This window comes from Musca autumnalis, unplaced genomic scaffold (genome assembly GCF_047663935.1).
Source record: "Musca autumnalis isolate F117 unplaced genomic scaffold, ASM4766393v1 scaffold_2, whole genome shotgun sequence".
NCBI lineage: Eukaryota > Metazoa > Arthropoda > Insecta > Diptera > Muscidae > Musca > Musca autumnalis.
This window is the reverse complement of record NW_027411755.1, coordinates 227,908,625-227,929,034: the sequence shown is the minus strand read 5'-3', so window position 1 is coordinate 227,929,034 and position 20,410 is coordinate 227,908,625. Positions and strand designations below refer to the sequence as shown.

Here is a 20,410-nt window from a genome sequence, read left to right as displayed (position 1 = left end):
TTTATCACAGATATGGTTTAGTTACACACTATTAAAAGAAACACAGCTTCCTTGATGTCATCCAAGGCTTGGGTTTCTACTCCGAAATTCTCGTTGGCAACAATGGAACTGCTGTAAACGGCTTGCATTCCTTACCACTTTTGCCGGTCTGTGCATTCGCCAAATTTCTTTTCGTGGTGAATGACAATTTCTTGAGGTTTAGTCCGTCATAACTCAGCCAGAATTCCCAAAACAGATTGATGTTTGTCCGAATCTTTGCATGCTGGTTGGGTGAAAACCATGACCAACATCAATGAGGGATTTCTTCAAATGTACATAGTTCCTCCAACAGCAGATCAGTGAAGGTTACACCAATAACAGCCTCTTTAAAATACCTAGTTCCCGTTTGCACATTTTGAAGACCAGGAAAACATAATGTTTAAACAAAAATTTTTCATTTCAGTTTATAAAAACAAATCAATATTAAAAGACTGGCACTTGACAAACACACATACATACGTACTGTGTCAAATTCAGAATGACAATGAACGTACTTCAAATTCAAAATTTGAAAAAAATTTAAATCAGTTGATAGTCCCAATTTACATTGGGCGAGTTTACTTGCGGCAATTGTCATTTTGTAGGAGAGAGAGGTGAGGCACATGGTAACCCTTTGCCTCTCAGCACCCTCTCTCACCTACAAACTGACAATTGCCGCAAGTAAACTCGCCTAATGTAAATTGGGACTTACAGCGTGTTTTTGTAAAAAGTTTTTGCCCATTCGTTCGTCGATTTCATGAACGAAGACACAATTTGGTTTTCATAGCGGTTGACGTTTGTATTCGTGTGACAAACAAATGAAAGCTTTTTATTTTCGTAATTTTTTTGGTTTTCGTAACAAAATCAGACGAACGAATACGTCAAAAATAAACGAATGGAAAAGACCCATCGTTTTGAATGAAAATTAAATAATTTGAGTAATAAATGGCACAAAACACACGAAAACTGGAAGGGAATGCAATTTTATTTATTTCCATAGAAGCACGCGCGTATATGTTCATCCGTTTCTTCATATTACAATTATTTTTGGACAAATTTGATTACATTTTTTTCTTATTTTTTGTTTGTCATCTGTTTATCGGGGTTGCCATCAAGTAACACATTTTATGTGCAGATGCCTATGCAAAATTCACAAAATAAGTATCATGGAAACCCTGAAATATAAAAGCTTTTATGAAATAGACGAAAGCTTTCAGATAAAAACGAATGGTTCGTAAAATTTTACAAGAACCAAATTTTGAACGTATACGTTTTAGTACGAACGGTTCGTGTGACAGGCAAGCATTTTTACAAAAACACCCTGTTAGCATGAAACTACCTTTATACTTGTACCATGCAACGACTATGGGATTAACAGGGTGTTTTTGTAAAAATGCTTGCCTGTCACACGAACCGTTCGTACTAAAACGTATACGTTCAAAATTTGGTTCTTGTAAAATTTTACGAACCATTCGTTTTTATCTGAAAGCTTTCGTCTATTTCATAAAAGCTTTTATATTTCAGGGTTTCCATGATACTTATTTTGTGAATTTTGCATAGGCATCTGCACATAAAATGTGTTACTTGATGGCAACCCCGATAAACAGATGACAAACAAAAAATAAGAAAAAAATGTAATCAAATTTGTCCAAAAATAATTGTAATATGAAGAAACGGATGAACATATACGCGCGTGCTTCTATGGAAATAAATAAAATTGCATTCCCTTCCAGTTTTCGTGTGTTTTGTGCCATTTATTACTCAAATTATTTAATTTTCATTCAAAACGATGGGTCTTTTCCATTCGTTTATTTTTGACGTATTCGTTCGTCTGATTTTGTTACGAAAACCAAAAAAATTACGAAAATAAAAAGCTTTCATTTGTTTGTCACACGAATACAAACGTCAACCGCTATGAAAACCAAATTGTGTCTTCGTTCATGAAATCGACGAACGAATGGGCAAAAACTTTTTACAAAAACACGCTGTAAGCCTGACTATTTTGAAAAACATAATAGAAAACACCGTTATTTTAGCATATTATTTGGCTTTTCTCAATGAATCGTTCATTTGAATTGCTTCAATCACGAACTACACAACACTACCTTCATAGAGAAAAGAAATAACAAACAACCAAGCCTCTCAATAATAAACAAAAATGAAAGGCTGCAGAGAGGAGACCGCGCTCCTCTACAAAACACATAAACAAATTACTAACCTGAAGCATATAAAAACTGCCATTAAAACCCATTAAACACCAAGCAAATGGCAAAAGTATCTTTCCAAAAACAACAATAGCAACAGGTACGGCTTAAACAAGAAGGGAATGAGCAAAAACCCCAAACAATACAAAATGAAATATTTAAAGCAGCAAGACACTACCACCATTATCATCACCATCAGCCAGCAGAACAGATGAAAAACCAGATTTTTTTGTACGGCACACAAACGCTATCAGTCAGTGGAGGTTGGTGGAATATTGTTAAGCGCATCATCATAACAAGCAAGAACGGCTAACAGCAGCGCTTGTTGGAAGTAGAAGAAGCTAACTATACTTTGATTGATTGACTACAACGCTAATGTGTAAAAAGCCGGTACCTTAAATATTCATAATTTGGTCGAGCAGAGCATTGTGTAAACAAATAATAATTACAGAATAGCATCAACGGAGAGTAAACCAAGACTATTGAAATCTGAAAATTCAAGTGTGAGGTCATCGTCAAAATAAAATAACCTCCACCTAGCGCAGCTGCTCGGTGAAGGTATCTTTTGTTATACGATAAACTTTGTTTGCTCCCAGACTACATCGTGCAACCATTCCAAGGCCAAGTTAGTAGAGTAGTTGTGGTGGTGCGGTGTGGCTTACGAAAAAAAAAAACAAAAATAAGCGGCAACTGGGAATGTGAGTAGTGTTAAACATTTCTCAGAAAACCACATTACCTATTGTTGTCTGCTTAAGGTGGTGTTGCGCTTGTGGTATATGGAATACAAGAAAAAGAAATTCTATTCCAAATTGGAGAAATCTGCAATTAAAAAACAGAAACACCTCTTGGCCTTTATATGAACAATGGAGAAATTTCTATTACTCAGCATAACGGCAGTGGGTATTGTTTTGTGGCCGCTTTGTTTGTGCGAGTGTGATATAGAGCAAAGCCTATCTCTACCGGACTTACCATTGGAGCATTTAAAGCGCTACATCAACACGTTCGATAAAGTAAAGCAACAGTATCAAAACAAAACGGAACTGCTGCAGAAAATAGTACAAAAAGACAATAAAGGTTGTTGGGGTCATGAACCGGATTGTACAAAAGAAAATCGTTTTCAAACACCCATTTGTCCCGGCTCACATACGGGATGGGTGCGAAACAAAGAGTCTCAGGTAGAGACATTCTATGAACAGGCTGATTTTGGCTATATTAAACATCAAATTAAGGAAATGAAATTGATGTGTGAACCAAAACTTATAACCGACTCCTCGTTGGAATGTACTGAGTACATGAGATTTTGTCGTGGACGTTATCTCATGTTGGATTTTCGTGATTTGTCCAAGCGGCATGAACGTATACGTTATCACATGGATGTGTTAAAGGAAGGCCAGATACAAGGCTATTGTCGTTTGAATGAAACCAGACTTAAATCCCAACTAGATCACATGGGTGCACTGCAATCATGGTCACCAGAATTACGAAATTTCATCGAAGCCAAAGAACCAATTAGTGAAAGCAACGACCAATGTGATATGTTCATAAATACGCCCACATTTCTAATGAAAATCGATGCCACCTACAATATGTATCATCATTTTTGTGATTTCTTCAATTTGTATGCTACTCTGTTTGTAAATCAAACACATAGTTCAGTGTTCGATAGAAACACCCAAGTGATTGTATGGGAAACCTATCCATATGATTCACCATTTAGGGAGACATTTAAAGCATTTAGTACAAATCCAGTTTGGACATTGGATCAGGTGAAGGGTAAACGTGTATGTTTTAGAAATGTTGTGTTCCCGCTGCTACCACGGATGATATTTGGCTTGTACTATAATACACCCATAGTAAGTGTGATATGAAAACGATTTTATTTGAATGATATTGATTTTTCTCAAATTTTTTGTCTTTTTAGATACAAGGCTGTGAAAAGAGTGGCCTATTTAGAGCATTTTCCGAATTTATTCTTCATCGTTTGAAGGTACCATTTGAACCGCCGAAAAGTGATAAAATACGCATAACATTTTTGTCAAGGCGTACAAAGTATAGGCGTGTCAAAAATGAAGACGAATTATTGCAAGAAATCGGAAAAAATAGTGAATATGAAATTCGCAAAATTTCCTATGAAAGGTGAGTTGATGATGCTGGTACCGATTTTCGGAAAAAGTCGATAAAACAATTGGTCTTAATATTTAGAAAATAATGATACGTTGGTACTAAAGGGGTTTTTTTAAGCCCGATAGAACTTGAAATTGTAAAAAATAACACAAAAAATTAAATTGTAATCAAAATTTTTTTTATTCGAAAGATCAATACGTGACATTAACATTTGAAAATGATTTCGGGCATATGGGCACCGCGGCTGTTCTTGACGAAGTGCATTCTGGACGTCCAATTTTTGGCCACTTTTTCGAGCACTGCTGGCCGTATGTCACGAATAACACGAACAATGCTGTCCTCCAAGGCATCAATTGTTGCTGGTTTATCAGCATAAACCAGTGACTTCACGTAGCCCCACAGGAAATAATCGAGAGGTGTCAAATCGCACGACCTTGGAGGCCAATTGACAGGTCCACTTCTCGAAATCAACTTATCGCCAAATTTTGATTTCAATAAGTCGATGGTTGCGTTCGCCGTATGGCACGTAGCGCCAGCCTGTTGAAACCACATCTCTTCCGGATCAATGTCATCCATATTTTCAAACAAAAAATCATTGATCATGGTGCGGTAACGATCTCCATTGACCGTAACGCGAGCTCCGGCCTCATTTTTGAAGAAATAAGGTCCGATGATGCCACCAGCGTGAAAACCGCACCATACGGTGCATTTTTCTGGATGTAATGGAGTCTGTAGGGTCTCTTGTGGATTGGTCTCACTCCATATGCGGTAATTTTGCTTATTAACAAACCCGTTAAGCCAAAAATGTCATCGCTGAACGCCATACAAATGACGAAGTCGTCTAAAGTTGCGCGAATCGACGACTGATTTTCAAAGTAAATTTGGATAATTTCGTAGCGTTGTTCAAGCGTGAGTCTATTCATGATGATTTGTCAGAGTATACTGAAACAAATAAAAAAAAAAGTTTCATCAAAATTTAATTTTTTGTGTTACTTTTTACAATTTAAAGTTCTATCAAGTAAAAAAAAACACCCTATATATTTGAAGACATATTGCCACCTATGATACGAATTTATGGTCTTCTATGAAAATACCTGTTGGTTTTATATCGCCAACTGATCTCAAGGCAGGCCAACAGGTTTTACCATGAGAAGACATGTTGGCCTTCTATTAGAACCTGTTGGCCTTATAGTAGATGGCCTGTGATCTTATATTAGATGACTTGTCAAAGATTATTGTATCTTGAGAGCACATAATGGTCTGTCCTGTCGGTTTTCTATGAGAAGACTAGTTAGTCGTCTATAAGACGACTTATGATCTACGAATATCTGTTTGATTTCCAGCAGAAGATCTCTGTTTCCAACAAGACCAACAGGTCTTACGATGATAAGATCGGTTGGCCTTCCATGAGAAGACATGTTGGACTTTTATTAAAACCTGTTGGCGACGACATGATGGTCTTCTATTGGCTTTCTATTAAAAGACATGAGAAGACCTTTTAGGGATATATAAGACAACTTGATGATCTATGAAAATACCTGTTGGTCTTGTAGCAGAAGATCTCTTGGTTTTCTATGAGAAGACCTATTGGTCTTCTGGAATTTTCGTTGCACTTTTTTCTCGTAGCCCTTTTAACTTGACTTGTTTCGTATGTTGTTTATTGTCTAATGTTTTTTTCTTTTGTACTCTTTTCAGAGAACTAACATTCCTTCAACAGCTGGAAGTCACACGCAATACTGACATTCTCATCGGTATGCATGGTGCCGGTTTAACACATTTACTTTTCCTACCCGAATGGGCAACCCTCTTTGAATTGTACAATTGTGAAGATCCAAATTGTTATAAAGATTTGGCAAGATTACGGGGTGTCAATTATATAACATGGGAGCAACGAGAACTAGTATATCCCGAAGATGAAGGTCATCATCCAGAGGGCGGAGCTCATGCTAAATTTACAAATTATGCCTTTGATGTGCCAGAATTTGCACGTTTGGTGGATAAGGCAGCTGTGCATGTACGAAATCATGAAGATTTCCAAAAATATAAACAAGAGGCTTTAATGACGAAAGATGAGCTATAAAGTGTGGTTATGGTTTTTATTTAGTACTCACATTTATATATAAATTCTTATTATACATATGTATAAATACTGTTGATGAGATTATTGTACTTAAGTTTTTTCTGTGTGCGCGTGTGTGGTATTTGTAAGTTAGAATTTTATTTAAAATAAAATTTAAAAAGACAAAGTATTTTATATAACCAAAATAATTTATAATTGTTTATTTGATATAAGGTCTGTACGATAACTCAAAAGTTTGTACAAACTTTTACAAAATGCTGTTCGATAACAAACTTGTTCAATAAAAGTGAAGTGAGAAGTACTTGCAAGATCTTGCAAATACTTTTTACTTGCGAAGTTATCGAACAGGCAAATTATTTAAATGTGGGAAATTTGTGAATTTTAAGATATAAAGTGCAGCAAATATTGCAACCACAAAGGCTAAGTTATGTTGTGTTTGATTGAACAACTCAAGACAGTGCGTAGCACCAAACCAAATGTTTACTTTTCCTGCTATGAACCGCCAAACCCCATTTATTATTTCTAAGTGTTTTAAAGTGGCAAATTTAAAAACAAATAAAAATACAATTCCTTTTGCAAAATCAAAAGTGGTTTCATTCCGAAAAATTCTTCGTCTTTCGTTTTCTGAAGAAGCTAAATACGTTTTCTGTGACATGCCTGATAATTTTTGGAATATAAATGTGCTCTTTTATGTATGTCCCTTGTTATCCAAAATCTAAAAAATCACCCATCTTTTATACGAATACTAAGAGTTTCTAATATCTACTTACGTACTCACCTCGTAATCTTCATTAAGAAGTTTATAATGGTCTTGTGTAAAAACAGCAATGAACTGACATATGGTCTGTTCCTGCTCCCATATGAATTGTATGGTGGTTGCAGTAAAGAAACGCTTTTCGAGTAAAAAGTGGTAAAACTTGAAGATTCTTGAACGTAAAGGAACAGAGCTATAGCAAATTGACTTGGTTAATACAATGGCATCGGTTATATCATTATAAGACCTATTGGAGAACATATATAAGTTGAGTTTACCAACTAAGCTCGGATCGGAGTGAAATGTCTTTTCGCATATACATAGATCTCACAAATATATACAACATTTGTTGCGGAAGTATATACTTCCCGAGATATGGGCCTCCGAAGTTGCGAAAATTCCCCTGTTAAAGGCCGGCTACTTAGAGAAAAATGTTAATTTAAAAGAAAATTGAGTTCCCGTGCCCGAGATAGGCTCCTGTCCATAGGAGAAAGTCTTAAATCCCCGTCCGAAGGCCGGCTATTTAAGAAATATTAACAGTTTTAAAGACAATTTTGTTCCCATAGTTGGTAAACTCAACTTGTTTTTATAAACAGTTTCTCCCCTTCAAGAATAATAAGAATAATTACTACATTTTTAATTGAAATTTTACATTTTCTTTGAATAAAACTTTTCTTCAGAAATCTGGCAATACTTCACAATTTATCTCTCTCTTCGACCGTACAGTGTCAATTGAACACAGCCCAGACCGAAAACATCTGATTGCATTTGCTTGACAATTTTCGTACTTTTAAAACCCTGTATATGTTCGTTTTTCCCACCTATAAATCCCTGGAGAATTCGTTTTTCGATTTCTAAAGCCCTGGAGACGTTTATATTTCAATCTATTGATCCCTGGAATGTTTTGTTTTATTCGCTATGTTTTTCTTTCTTCATACCGGTTAATTGGACGGTCAACGGTCAACAGTCACACATCCTTCAGTTTCATTCCCTGAAAATGATTGGAATCATTAATGGAGTATAACCAAACAACAAACGCCAGAAAGTGCAAAAAGCAAACAAATCCAAACAACGTTTACTGCAGAAGTTTGCTAGTTGTCTTATCCACTTGTTTTGTTGTCATTCCTTGGGAGGAGAGGAATGGAAGTGTAATTCAACTTTACAATAACTAAACGTCACTAAATATTGTTGCAGCATTCCCCATTGCTTGTCCAGTTATCAGCAATTAGAAATACACTTATAATAATACTAATAATTGCATTTACCGGAACGGAAAAACACTTAAGATAAACTACTACTCCACACCATTCCACAAGTGGTCCTAATCTTATCATGAAGGAAAATACTTCATTAGACCCCACAAACGATTGTGGAAATAAATACTACAACTGTCAGAGCCATGATGAGCACTATTGCAATGCTGAGGCAACAGCCTATGATTGTCTATCATTGGCCCAAGAATTATTGGCATGTCGTCGTTTTCATGATCAGCAGCAGCAATCAATGCAATCAGTTTGTGGTGGGCCAACATCTACAATGGTGGGCAATGAACAAAACGATACATCCCATCGAATGGATATTTACGAAAAGCACTCGGAAGAAACCCTAGTACGAATATGGCACATACAAAGTACTATTATTGTTACGTTAATAGCCATCGTTCTGGCTCGTGTGGTGGTACGTCATACATTAGTGGCAAGGCATCATATTAATGGCGGAGGAGGTGGTGGCGGTATATCAGCATGGTTCAAAGTGTATATATTAGAATTCATAGTGATCTCATTGCCAGCTATTGTAAGTGTAAACATTCTAAACAAATGGGTTGAACATATTTTGGCAATAGCCATAATTGTTGTGATTGCAATTGTATGGCAATCGAGGTGTACAGAAAGGGCCAAGGAAAGATTGTATGAATTTGGTCGACGACCCATCACTTTCACCCTGCTGCGATCCACCATAAGCCTCTTGACTGCATTGTGTATATTGGCCATTGATTTTGAAAGTTTTCCAAAGAAATTTCGTAAAACTAGACGATATGGTGTTGGGCTTATGGATGTTGGTATTGGACTGTTTGTTTTCTCCATGGCCTTAGTCTCGCCAAGATCAAAGCGTTTAATGGATTTACGGAAAATGTTCTTCACTGTCGCCTGCATGTTAGTGCTGGGTTTGGCGCGTACTATTGTCATTACGAGCATTGATTATCATCAGGATGAACATGAATATGGTATGCATTTAAATGCATTCTTTACATTGGGCTTAACAAAATTGTTTGCAACGTTGTTGGGATTTATGGCCAGAAATGATAAACATCTGTTACCAATGGGTGTGGGTAAGTAAAAAATAGAAACAAATGCCTATTTCTAAAATTAAGTTTTGCGATCATTTTTAGAGATGTTTGATAAGAACAATCAATTCAATTGATTACGAACATGTTTTCTATAAGTTGATTGACCATGATTTATATTAGTTAGAAACTTTGATATTTGTACATTAATAGTAAGATAGGGAGTAGCGAAATTATGATTAGGTGATATATTTTTAAATGGCTACTTTTTGTTTTGTGTAATAAATTAGAATGGATGACTTAGGGAATGGATGGGCATCTGCTTTAACATTCCTTTAAGTTAGTATGGTATTTTGGCATCTTAGTATATTGGTCCCTATTTGGTCTTTAACCCCGGGTGGGACAAATCCATCCAACCTACCCTACAAGGAAACACCTTACTTTAAAAATATCGAAAATATAGAACGAACCTCCCCAATATTGTTTACCCCAGCAAACGTTAAATGAACCATAAGACCAATAGGTTTTCCCATAGAATAGGATGTGTTTTTTCAAAACCAAAATTTGTCGAGCACACTGAGAGGGAAACATCTTCCTGTCAAGGAGGTACCACTACAAATTGTGATTTTGCAAGTGTCACACGAAACGAAAGCGTCACGCAAAGTGTCGTATCCTGAAGGAATTTTCTTTGCAAATTCTGCCCGGCTAATTGTCGCTATTTTTATTTGGATTCTTCTTATAATTTGATGACTTTCTGAACTTTTCCTCATGTTCATATTAAAATCGATCACGAATGCAAATTAAAGTAAACTATAAAACCAAGCACATATGGTCCGTTAAAATACGAATAAATTAAAATTTATTTGCTTTACTCTTCTGGGTATTGTTATTATTATAATCATCCTAACTTGCGAGCGATATCGTTAACTATGTCAGATATTATTTGATAAGTTTTGTTTTTTGATTGGACAGCTATCTAGTGGCATATTTGCACTATTTGAAAATTTTGACGTATCTGTGCCTTGAAAGCCATAAATTAGAAGGTAGTTGTGGTGGGGTAGCAGAAAAGTACACCATTTCCAATTGAATTTTTCGACACCATGCATTTTGATAAAACTATTCTGAACACACTGAAAAGCATGAGGGGAAATTCTTTCATAACAATGGTGGATAACTTTTAGGGTTTGATAACCAAGCCAGACAAAATTAAATTTTTCAGCGGTGGAAAAACCCCTCAGCGTAATGTTGGGGACATTTCTGAGTTTTTCAGTCATGTACAATTTCTTAAACTTATGGCTTTGGTACAGCCATATCTCCTGTAGGGGGATCAATCAGCAAGGTAATTTGGTAATTAATGCAGATAGTGTGCTCAGGGAAGTAATGAATATTCTTCCAAACAGTAGATGATATTGAATGTGTACTGAAGAATAATAAGGCAACAGGAGTCGATGGCTTACTAGCCAGGCAGCTGGGCTTTTCAAAACCGGAGGCGACACGCCGATGAGGTGTATGCATCAGTTAGTTAGCACAATCTGGCAGGAAGAACGCGTACACGACGTTTATGTCATCATGGCTCTCATCCACAAGAAAGGAGCTCAAACTATAGGGACATAAGTCTGCACTCCATTGCATATAAGGTAGCGTCTCGGATATTGTGCGAACTACCAAAGCATATGACCAATGAAATAATAGCGCCATACAGCTCGTGGTTCATACGACGTCAATATTCACCGTCAACGCAGATTGGTCCGTAGATCTTTCGAAGAATTTTTCTCTCGAACACGCCAAGCACTGCCTTATCTGCTTGCGCAAGTACCCAGGCTACATCAGCACGGGTAGTATCAGTGTTTTGTAGAGCGTTATTTTTGTTTGACGAGATGTGGCTTTGTTTTTAAACTGCTTACTTAAACCATAGCAGCATCTGCTGGCCAATACAATTCTTCTTTTTATTTCACAATTAATGACGTTTATTGTGTTTACGGAGGTGCCGAGTTAGACGAAGTCTTTTACTACCTTAAAAATTATATTAACCTACTTCCACAGTTGGTCCGAGCTCAATGGACGCATTGCGCGTCGACACCATTAACCCAATCACTGCGAAGGTTTTGTGAAAAAAATCATATTTTTTCACGTTATCCTTCTTTTAGGGAAGAATTGGAACCCGAATGACCGAAATATAGAAGGCAAATAGACAGCTGTAATGCTTTACTGTTAGAAAATACTAAAATTAATATAAATATGTTCAATATATGGATTTTTTCTTCCAAATAGTAAAATAACACAAGTGGTTCCGTATGGAAACACCGTAGTGATTGGGCTAACTTGGTCTTTTCACCGTTTACCGCCAGACCCACTTTAGCAGATTCTGCTTCGACAGCATAAGCAAGTAACATGTGGCTATTGGTGTATATTGTGCCACTTCTTTTGACGTTTGCCTCTCTTTGACCTTTTCCAGCATGATGTTGAAGAGATCACACGAAAGGCTGTCTCCTTGTCTGAAACCTATTTTGGTAAAAAACTCTTCGAAGAGGTTCTTTCCTATTTTAACTGAGGATCTCGTGTCAGTTAAAGTCATTTTACAAAGCCGGATGAGCTTTGCGGGGATACCAGATTCAGACATGGCTTGGAATACCTTTGAACGCAGCGGGCTATCGAAGGCGGCTTTATAATGGACAAAAAGGTGGTAGGTGTCGATCTGCATCTCTTGGGTCTTCTCCAGGATTTGCCGCAGGGTAAATATCTGGTCAATGTTGGACTTGCCAGGTCTAAAGCCGCATTGGTATGGCCCAATTATCTCGTTGACCATAGGCTTTAGTCGTTCCTGACACGATCTGGTAGGCAATAGGGAGAAGACTTATGCCACTATAGTTAGAGCATACAGTCTTATATCCTTTCTTGTGGACGGGCCACAGGATACTCAGGTTCTAATCGTCGGGTACTCGTTCTTCCTGCCAGATGGTGCTAACTAGCTGATGAATACACCTTATCAGCGTGTCGCTTCGGTTTTGAACAGCTCGGCTGGTAAGCCAACGGCTCCTGCTGCCTTATTATTTTTCAGGCGATTTATTTCTGTCTTTACCTCATCTTGGATGGGCGGTATACATCCAATACCTTCTGGGATTGGGTCCGTGGTATCTTCGTCGTTTTCGCTGCTATTGGATACCAACAGTTTTGGAAAATGTTCTTTCCATATCCTGGGCACACTATCTGTATCAGTTACCAAATTACCTTGCTGGTCTCTACAGGAGGATGTGCCTGTACCAAAGTCATCAGTTTGATGTTTGACTCTTTGGTAGAATTTTCGGACTTCATTGTGGTTTCTGTACATCTGGATTTTTTCACACTCCCGCTTTTCCATCTCCCTCTTTTTCCTGCGGAAAAACGTTTCTCCTCTCTCCTTTTCTCACGATATCTCTCTCGTGCGCTACGCGTTGCTACGGATTGTAAAGTACCCCTATATGCCGCATTTTTCTCTTCGGTAGCAGCACGACACTCCTGGTCATACCATGTATTCCTTGGTGGAGGTCTCTGGTATCCAAGTATGGATTTTGCGGCTGTTTGCATGGAGTGGACAATATTTTGCCAGTGTGTTGTTATGTGATCGGAACAAGGAGTGCTCTCATTAAGCAATTGGGCTAGTTGAGTGGAATATGCTGTGGCTATCTGTTTGTAATTGCAGCTTACCGATGTCTAACTTTCGTGTTGTGTCTGTTCGAGCTTTATTTGCAAAGTTCGAGCTTTGCTGCAACAAGGTAGTGGTCCGAATCAATGTTTGCGCCTCGGAACGATCGTACATTCAATCTATCACAACATGATCAATTTGATTACTTGTTCTTTGATCTGGAGACAGCCAGGTGCCCTTATGAATATCGAGATGATTAAATCTGGTACTGCTAACTACCATGTTTTTGCAGCTGCAAAGTCTATCAGCCTCATACCATGGGCAGGACAACGAAGTTGTAATCAGCTCCTTGCTGTCATTTGATTCACCATTTTATTAGCTTTATAATGATATGCATATACGGTCAATCGGTTACTTAAAATCGGTTTCAATGTCAGAATATCCGGTTCAAAAATTTAGGTAACCGGATCTATCCTCCAATCAAATTTGTTATTAACGTGTCCGTCATTACTAGAGCTATTTATGGTTATTATTTCAGAAGCACCACAGACCAATAACGAATACGCATAAAAACAACGCATAGTTTTCTGAACAAAAACCAGGTAAATGTCAAAAAAGACCATGAAATCGGGGAAATATCGATAGGTCATCAATGAGAACGGTACCTAAAATCTTCTGAACAACATTTTTGTAGAATATTTGGATGCTGTAAAATCTCGTCTTGTGGTACTTTCACTACGGTTCAAGAAATAAAGGACGAAAAGGACGTGAAAGGAATTGAATTAGAGGGATGAAATATTCTACAAAAAGATTCACCATCCAATTTGACTGAAGATATGTAATGTCAAAATGAAGCTACAATAACGCTTTAGAGAGATATAAAGCTATTTTCTCACATATTAAGGGGCCAAAATTGAACCATTAATCACGCAATATCTCGGAAACTTGACCTATGGTGAAAATTTCCTTTTGGGTTCTTAGTACACTCACCAAGGACTTTCATCTCCAAAAAGAAATTTCCATCCACTGACTTTGAGTCCCATTTTGTAGCACAGTGTCATTTATCGATATTTTCCGAAAAATTTGCACCTTCCTGAAGGAGCGTTCCAATGCTTTTGCGATGTACTAGAGAGTTCTTACTTATTGTCTTGGCTACAATTGTTGTCTTTGTGTTGAATCGAAAATCTCAGTGGTTTGGTTGTTATATGCCAAAATATGCAAAAATCCTTGAAAAAAAACTTCAAGTCAAAATCCGGGGGCTCGATTTTCACCGTAGACATATGGTCTAGTTGACTTTTTTGCTCAGTACAATCCCAAGAATCAGAAACTCCAGGCGCCCGATAACACTTTTTTCCTTCCATACAAATCGCCCCGGCCTAGTGTCCATCCAGTCCACTAGATATTGCTATAGGAGTCATAAACGCTAGCAAGATTTTTATAATATCGTAACAACAGAATTTAACCTAATTTATTGAAAATTAATGTTTTCCTATTTTTATACATATTTCTATGTCGTTGGTACTGATTCATTGTATAGTCATACACTGATTCTGTTCTGCTATTTTAATACTAGCTTTCACCAAGACTGAAGCAGATTTTTTGTTCCTCTACAGTTCCCCTATTACAACATATCTTCAGAATATATGTACCTGTTGGACTGATGGTTAGTAGGCCTAGAAAGGAATTATTCCAACATTTTGTTTTTATTATTAAATTCTGTATTATTTTCTCTTGTTAATCCACTTTCAATTGTGGAAATGGTGTAATGGTGTTTAGCGATATCCCGCGTAATCTTATCGAATATTCCCATAAATCGATCCACCATCACAGAAGAAGCAGAATGGAAGCATACATACCTACTACAGAGTCAGCCACAACAACAATGACGACAGGTTCACTTACCAGCTGCCGTCATTTGAAATTAGACTGGTCAACGATTTTCAATGCGGTGAACGTAGATTTTGGGGTGCGGGTGAAAGAATACATTACGCGAATGTCCAAATACGAAATTTATTCGCATGCCACATTAAAACGCCTATGGCCAATACAATGTACAATATTAGTGGCGTTAATAGCCATAACATTGGCTCGTGTTGCACGTCAGAAATGTTGTTCGGCTCCAAGTAGTAAATCGTCGTCGTGGTCATGGTGTTTTGTTTATTTCCTCGAATTTGTAGTGATCTCAATGCCAACGGTTTTAAGTGTAAATTTTCTAAATAAATATGTGGAATATATTTTGTTAATAGCCTCTCTCGTATTGGCCGTAATCATGTGGCGCACAAAATGTTTACAAAAAGCGACAAGACGTGAATTTGAATTTGGACAACGGCCGGTACTTTTCACGTTGCTAAGATCAAATGTTTATTTGCTTACCGTTTTGTGTATATTAGCTGTGGATTTTACAAATTTCCCTCGTGTCCTCCGCAAACATAGAACATATGGTGCCGGTCTCATGGATGTTGGGATTGGCCTATTTGTTTTCTCCATGGCCCTTGTTACATCCAAGCCTAAGCGTTTTACCGATTTACGTAAAATGTTAATTACTGTCGGTTGTATGCTGATATTGGGATTGGGAAGAACTGTTGTTATATCCCTAATTGGTTATGGCCAAGATGAACATGAATATGGCAAACATCTGAATGCTTTCTTTACGCTGGGTTTTACGAAATTATTTGCAACGCTATTGGGCTTCTTGGCAAGATCTACAAAACAATTGTTGCCATTGGGATTGGGTAAGTGAAGAGAAAATCGAATATTTCATTTCAATTGCGGAGTCAAAGGTCTCCAAGGTCACATTAAAAAAAAAAAAGAAATCCCGTGAAGAAGTTTTAAATTGCTGAAAGGAGAGACCTCAGCGTTATTTAAAAAAATATACAAATCGGTTGACTTTTCTGTAGAAGATCAGTTGATCTTCCCATAAAAGATCATAGAAGATCAGTTGAACATCTCATAGAAGATCTGTAGACCTTCCCGTAGAAAAGCAGCTGATCTTCCCGTAGAAGTTCTTCCCCTAGAAAATCTGTTAATCTTCCCAGAGAAAGTCGGTCGATCTTCCCATAGAAGATCAGTTGATATTCCCACAAGAGATCAGATAATTTTTCTGTTGATCATTCCATTGAGGATGAGTTTATCTTCTAATAGAAGATCAAGTGAAAATTGCAGAAGATCAGTTGATCTTGCCATAGAATTTAAATTGATCTTCCCATACCCACAGAAGATCAGTTGATCTTCCTAAAGAAGATCAGTTAATCTTCAATAAAAGATTGGTTTATTTTTCCGTAAAAAATCAGTTGATCTTCCCATAAAAAATCAGTGGATCTTCCCACAGAAGATCCGTTGATCTTCCCACAGAAATTCAGTTGATCTTCCCACAGAAGATTGGTTGATCTTCTCGTAGAAGATCAGTTGATCGACCCATAGAAGATCAGTTGATTGACCTATAGAAGATCATTTCATCTTCCCATAAAAGATCAGCTTATTTTCCATGGAAAATCGGTTGATATTTCCACAGAAAATCGGTTTATTTTCCTGTGGAAGAACAGTTGATTTTTCTAAAAAGATCAGTTGATCTTCCCACAGTAGATCTTCAGTGAGATCATGTTCTTCCACTGGAAAATCGTACGATCCTCTTTGGGATATCAACAGATTTTCGATCACTTGATCTTCCCACAGAAGATCCGTTGATCTTCCCAAAAAAAATTATTTGATCTTCCCAAAAAAAATTATTTGATCTTCCCAAAAAAAAATATTTGACTTTCCCACAGAAGATCAGTTGATTTTCTTAAGAGGATCCGTAGATATTCACACAGAAGATCCGTTGATCTTCCCACAGAAGATCTGTTGATCTTCCCAAAGCAATTCAGTTGATCTTCCCACAGAAGATTAGTGATCTTCTCACAGAAGAGCAGTTGATTGACCCATAGAAGATCAGTTGATCGATCCATAGATCATTTGATCTTTCCATAAAAGATCAGCTTATTTTCCCATAGAAAATCAGTTGATCTTTCCACAGAAAATCGGTTTTTTTTCCTGTGGAAGAACAGTTGATTTTTCTAAGACGATCCGTTGATCTTCCCACAGTATATCTTCAGTGAGATCATGTTCTTCCATTGGAAAATCATACGATCCTCTTTGAGAGATCAACAGATTTTCGATGGGAAGATAAACTGATCTTCTGTGGGAAGATCAACTTATCTTCTATGGGTCGATCAATTGCTCTTCTGTGATGATCTTCCCATCTGATGTTCTATGAGAAGATCAAATGGCCTTCTGTGGGACGATCAAAGGATCTTCTCTAGGAAAGTCAACTTTTCTTCCGCAGGAAAATTAACCGATCTTCTGTGGGAAGATCGACTGATCTTCTATGGAAAGGCCAACTTATCTTCTATGTGAAGATCAACTGATCTTCTATGAGAAGTTCAACTGATCTTCTGTTGGAACATGAACGGATCTTCTATGCGAAGTCAACTGATCCTCTGTGGGAAGATCAAGGGACCTTCGGTGAGAATATCAACGGGTCTTCTGTGAGAAGATCAACGGATCTTCTGTGAGAAGATCAACGGATCTTCTGTGAGAAGATCAACGGAACTTCTGTGGGATGATCACCGGATCTTCTGTGAGGAGATCAACGGATCTTCCCACAGAAAATTAGTTGATCTTCTCATTGAAGATCATTTGAAAGATCAGTTGAACTTCTTAGAGTAGATCAGTTGATATTCACATAAAAGATCGGTTGATTTTCCTGTGGAAAAACAGTTGACTTTCCTAGAGAGGATCAGTTAATCTTACCACAAAAGGCCATATGATCTTCTCATAGAAGATCACACAAAATATGGGATGATTTCGTTGTGAAAGAACATTTGATTTTCCTAAAGATGGACCGTTGATTGTCCCACAGAAGATCAGTTGATGTTCACATAGAGGATAAGTCGATGGTCCAATAGAAGATCAATTTATCTTCTCATAGAAGATCAGTTAATCTTCCCATAGTAGATCAGTTGATCTTCTTGAAAATTATCAATTAATCTTCCCTTAGAAGGTAAGTTGATATTCCTATAGAAGACCACAGTAGATAATCCTATAGAATATCAGTTAGTTTTTCTATAGAAAATCAGTTAATCTTCCCATTGAAGATATTTTGGTCATCCTTTAGAAGATCATTGGTGGGTGGCGTATACGTTTGTTATGCCATTGATGTAACTCATACGACCTAGCCCAAAATTACATTATCATCTCTTCTCTATTGTTTGCTCTATAATAACAAAGTTATCTTCTTCTTCCTCTCTCTTTACAGTTATACTAGTCCTTCACGAGGTAGGCTTACAGTGTGGCATCTCCTCCTATGTAATGGATCCAGATTTGGAGCGGACAAATTTCTTGGCAGCCAATCGTGAGGGTATTTGTTCATTACCCGGTTTCATAGCTCTCTATTTGCTATCCCAATACATTGGACAATGGATCAAATCAAAGGACATATTAAATTATCAAGAAATCAAACAAAAATTAATTCATCTAACCAGCTTTGGTGTTGTCCTATGGCTAATAGTTATTGGTAGTGTTATGTTAATTGGTATTGCTAGAGTTACCTGTAATTTAGGTTATGTTACATGGATGCTGGCCATAGCTGTAACAATGTGTGCCCTGTATTTATTTGTATTTGATATAGTATTAGATACCCTGTTGCCGGTTAATAAGGACCCAATACTGGAAACACCATCTGAAAAGAGTGTGCTGCCATTTGCATCAAATACCAAAATTCCCACCATAATAGAAGCCATTAATTATAATGGTTTAGTATATTTCTTATTGGGAAATGTTTTGACAGGTGGTGTAAATATTTTTCTCAACACTGATGAACGTAGCGATACGGAAAGTGTGGTGATATTAATGGGTTATATGTTCTTAACCAGTTTGGTGGTTAGTTTATTGTATCGTTATAAAATAAGAATAGCATAAGTTTGTAATTCCTAATACATAATTATAATAGAACCGAAAATAAAAAAAACAACCTATTGTGATTCACCTATTCTGACTATTACTAGGCTATAATAGATTTTGTAAATTCCCTACCACCTAGTTTTGTTTATTTATGTTTATCGTTATGATAAGATTACATGACCGAATTTTGTGGTCTATAAATGATGTTTGTGATTGTTTTTAATAAATCGTTAACGACACTTGTTTTTGTTCTTGTTCATTTTTACAATAAGTTGATTATTGTTGGTATTCGATTATTGTCAATTCAATGTCAACAATATTTATTTTTAATTGCGCTTTATTTGGCGTTTATATTTTTTAATATGTATGTACATATCATAAATCATTTTTATTTGTTTTAGAATTTGGTTTCGATATATAAATATTTAGGTGCGGCAATTGGCATTTTACTAGAATTGGGTAATCTAGTTCCTTGTACTAGTTCCAAAACGTATGAGAAACATCATGAAATATAACATGTGGTATTAGTATACGCAGTTTCTTCAAAGAAAAAATGTGGGCCATTGGAACTGCGAAGTGAACTATATAGTTCCATATATCTAGTTCCTTTGGCACAACTCTACATGTCACACCAATATCTGTGACTCTGAAAATATACAGAAAACCATGGTACCCTCAAAAGCGAATGCTTTCCATGTGTCATAAAATCCCCTGTGGATATAAAATTACATAGGATACGGCGTGATAAAACATACAAAGATATACAATAGTAAATATCGGACATAATACATAATGCAGTTTGATTTCACTATTAAACCATAGATGGCGTTTGTGTAACAGAGCACAACAGAAACAAAAGCGTGCACAAATGTGAACTATGTTAAATAGAAAATAATTTCATGTCACAATATTATAACATAACATTATTTTAGACCCCCCAGCGCCATCTGTTGACGTATAGTAGCAATGAAAATGTCCCATCTAATTATATGTCATTGAAATATATTTCCAAAGAAGATCGGTAGATCAGCCTATATAAGATCGGTAGATTTCCCAGTCGAAGATCAATTGATCCTTCTAAAGAATATCGGCTGTTCTTCCTATAGAATAGCAATTGAGTTTCAGTAGATTTCCCCATTGAAGGTCAGAAGATCTCCCCATATAGAAGATCATTTGATCTCTCTATTGAAGATCTTTTAATGTTCCCTTAGAACATAATTGGTGGCGTATACGTTTTCTTTGCCGTTGAATGAAACTCATACGACCTTAATTAACCTTACTTTGTGAACTCTTCTTTCGTGTGCTCTACGATTATAATAAAATACATTCTTCTCTTATTCCTCTCTTTCAAGTTATACTAGTTATTCACACAGTTAGCTTAAAGCAT

At 36.8% G+C, this 20,410-nt stretch overlaps 2 protein-coding genes across 3 annotated transcripts; both read left to right on the top strand.

Moving 5' to 3' along the window:
- The first annotated feature begins 2,115 nt into the window (after window positions 1-2,115).
- Window positions 2,116-6,611, top strand: Eogt (EGF-domain O-GlcNAc transferase). Its single transcript, XM_073970984.1, has 3 exons — window positions 2,116-4,075; window positions 4,144-4,358; window positions 6,042-6,611. Exons 1-3 carry the CDS (start codon window positions 3,086-3,088, stop codon window positions 6,424-6,426), a joined length of 1,590 nt encoding a protein of 529 aa, XP_073827085.1. The 5' UTR covers window positions 2,116-3,085; the 3' UTR covers window positions 6,427-6,611.
- Window positions 6,612-8,054: 1,443 nt separating this feature from the next.
- On the top strand, window positions 8,055-19,262 carry PIG-Wa (Phosphatidylinositol glycan anchor biosynthesis class W a). 2 transcript variants are annotated; one of them, XM_073970982.1, is made up of 2 exons: window positions 8,055-9,509; window positions 18,380-19,262. In XM_073970982.1, the coding sequence occupies exons 1-2, from the start codon at window positions 8,513-8,515 to the stop codon at window positions 19,039-19,041; spliced, it is 1,659 nt and encodes a 552-aa protein (XP_073827083.1). In that variant the 5' UTR covers window positions 8,055-8,512; the 3' UTR covers window positions 19,042-19,262. The 2 variants fall into 2 exon arrangements, with proteins under 2 accessions (XP_073827083.1, XP_073827084.1); XM_073970983.1 differs by lacking the exon at window positions 8,055-9,509 and adding an exon at window positions 14,751-15,818.
- Window positions 19,263-20,410: the final 1,148 nt, after the last annotated feature.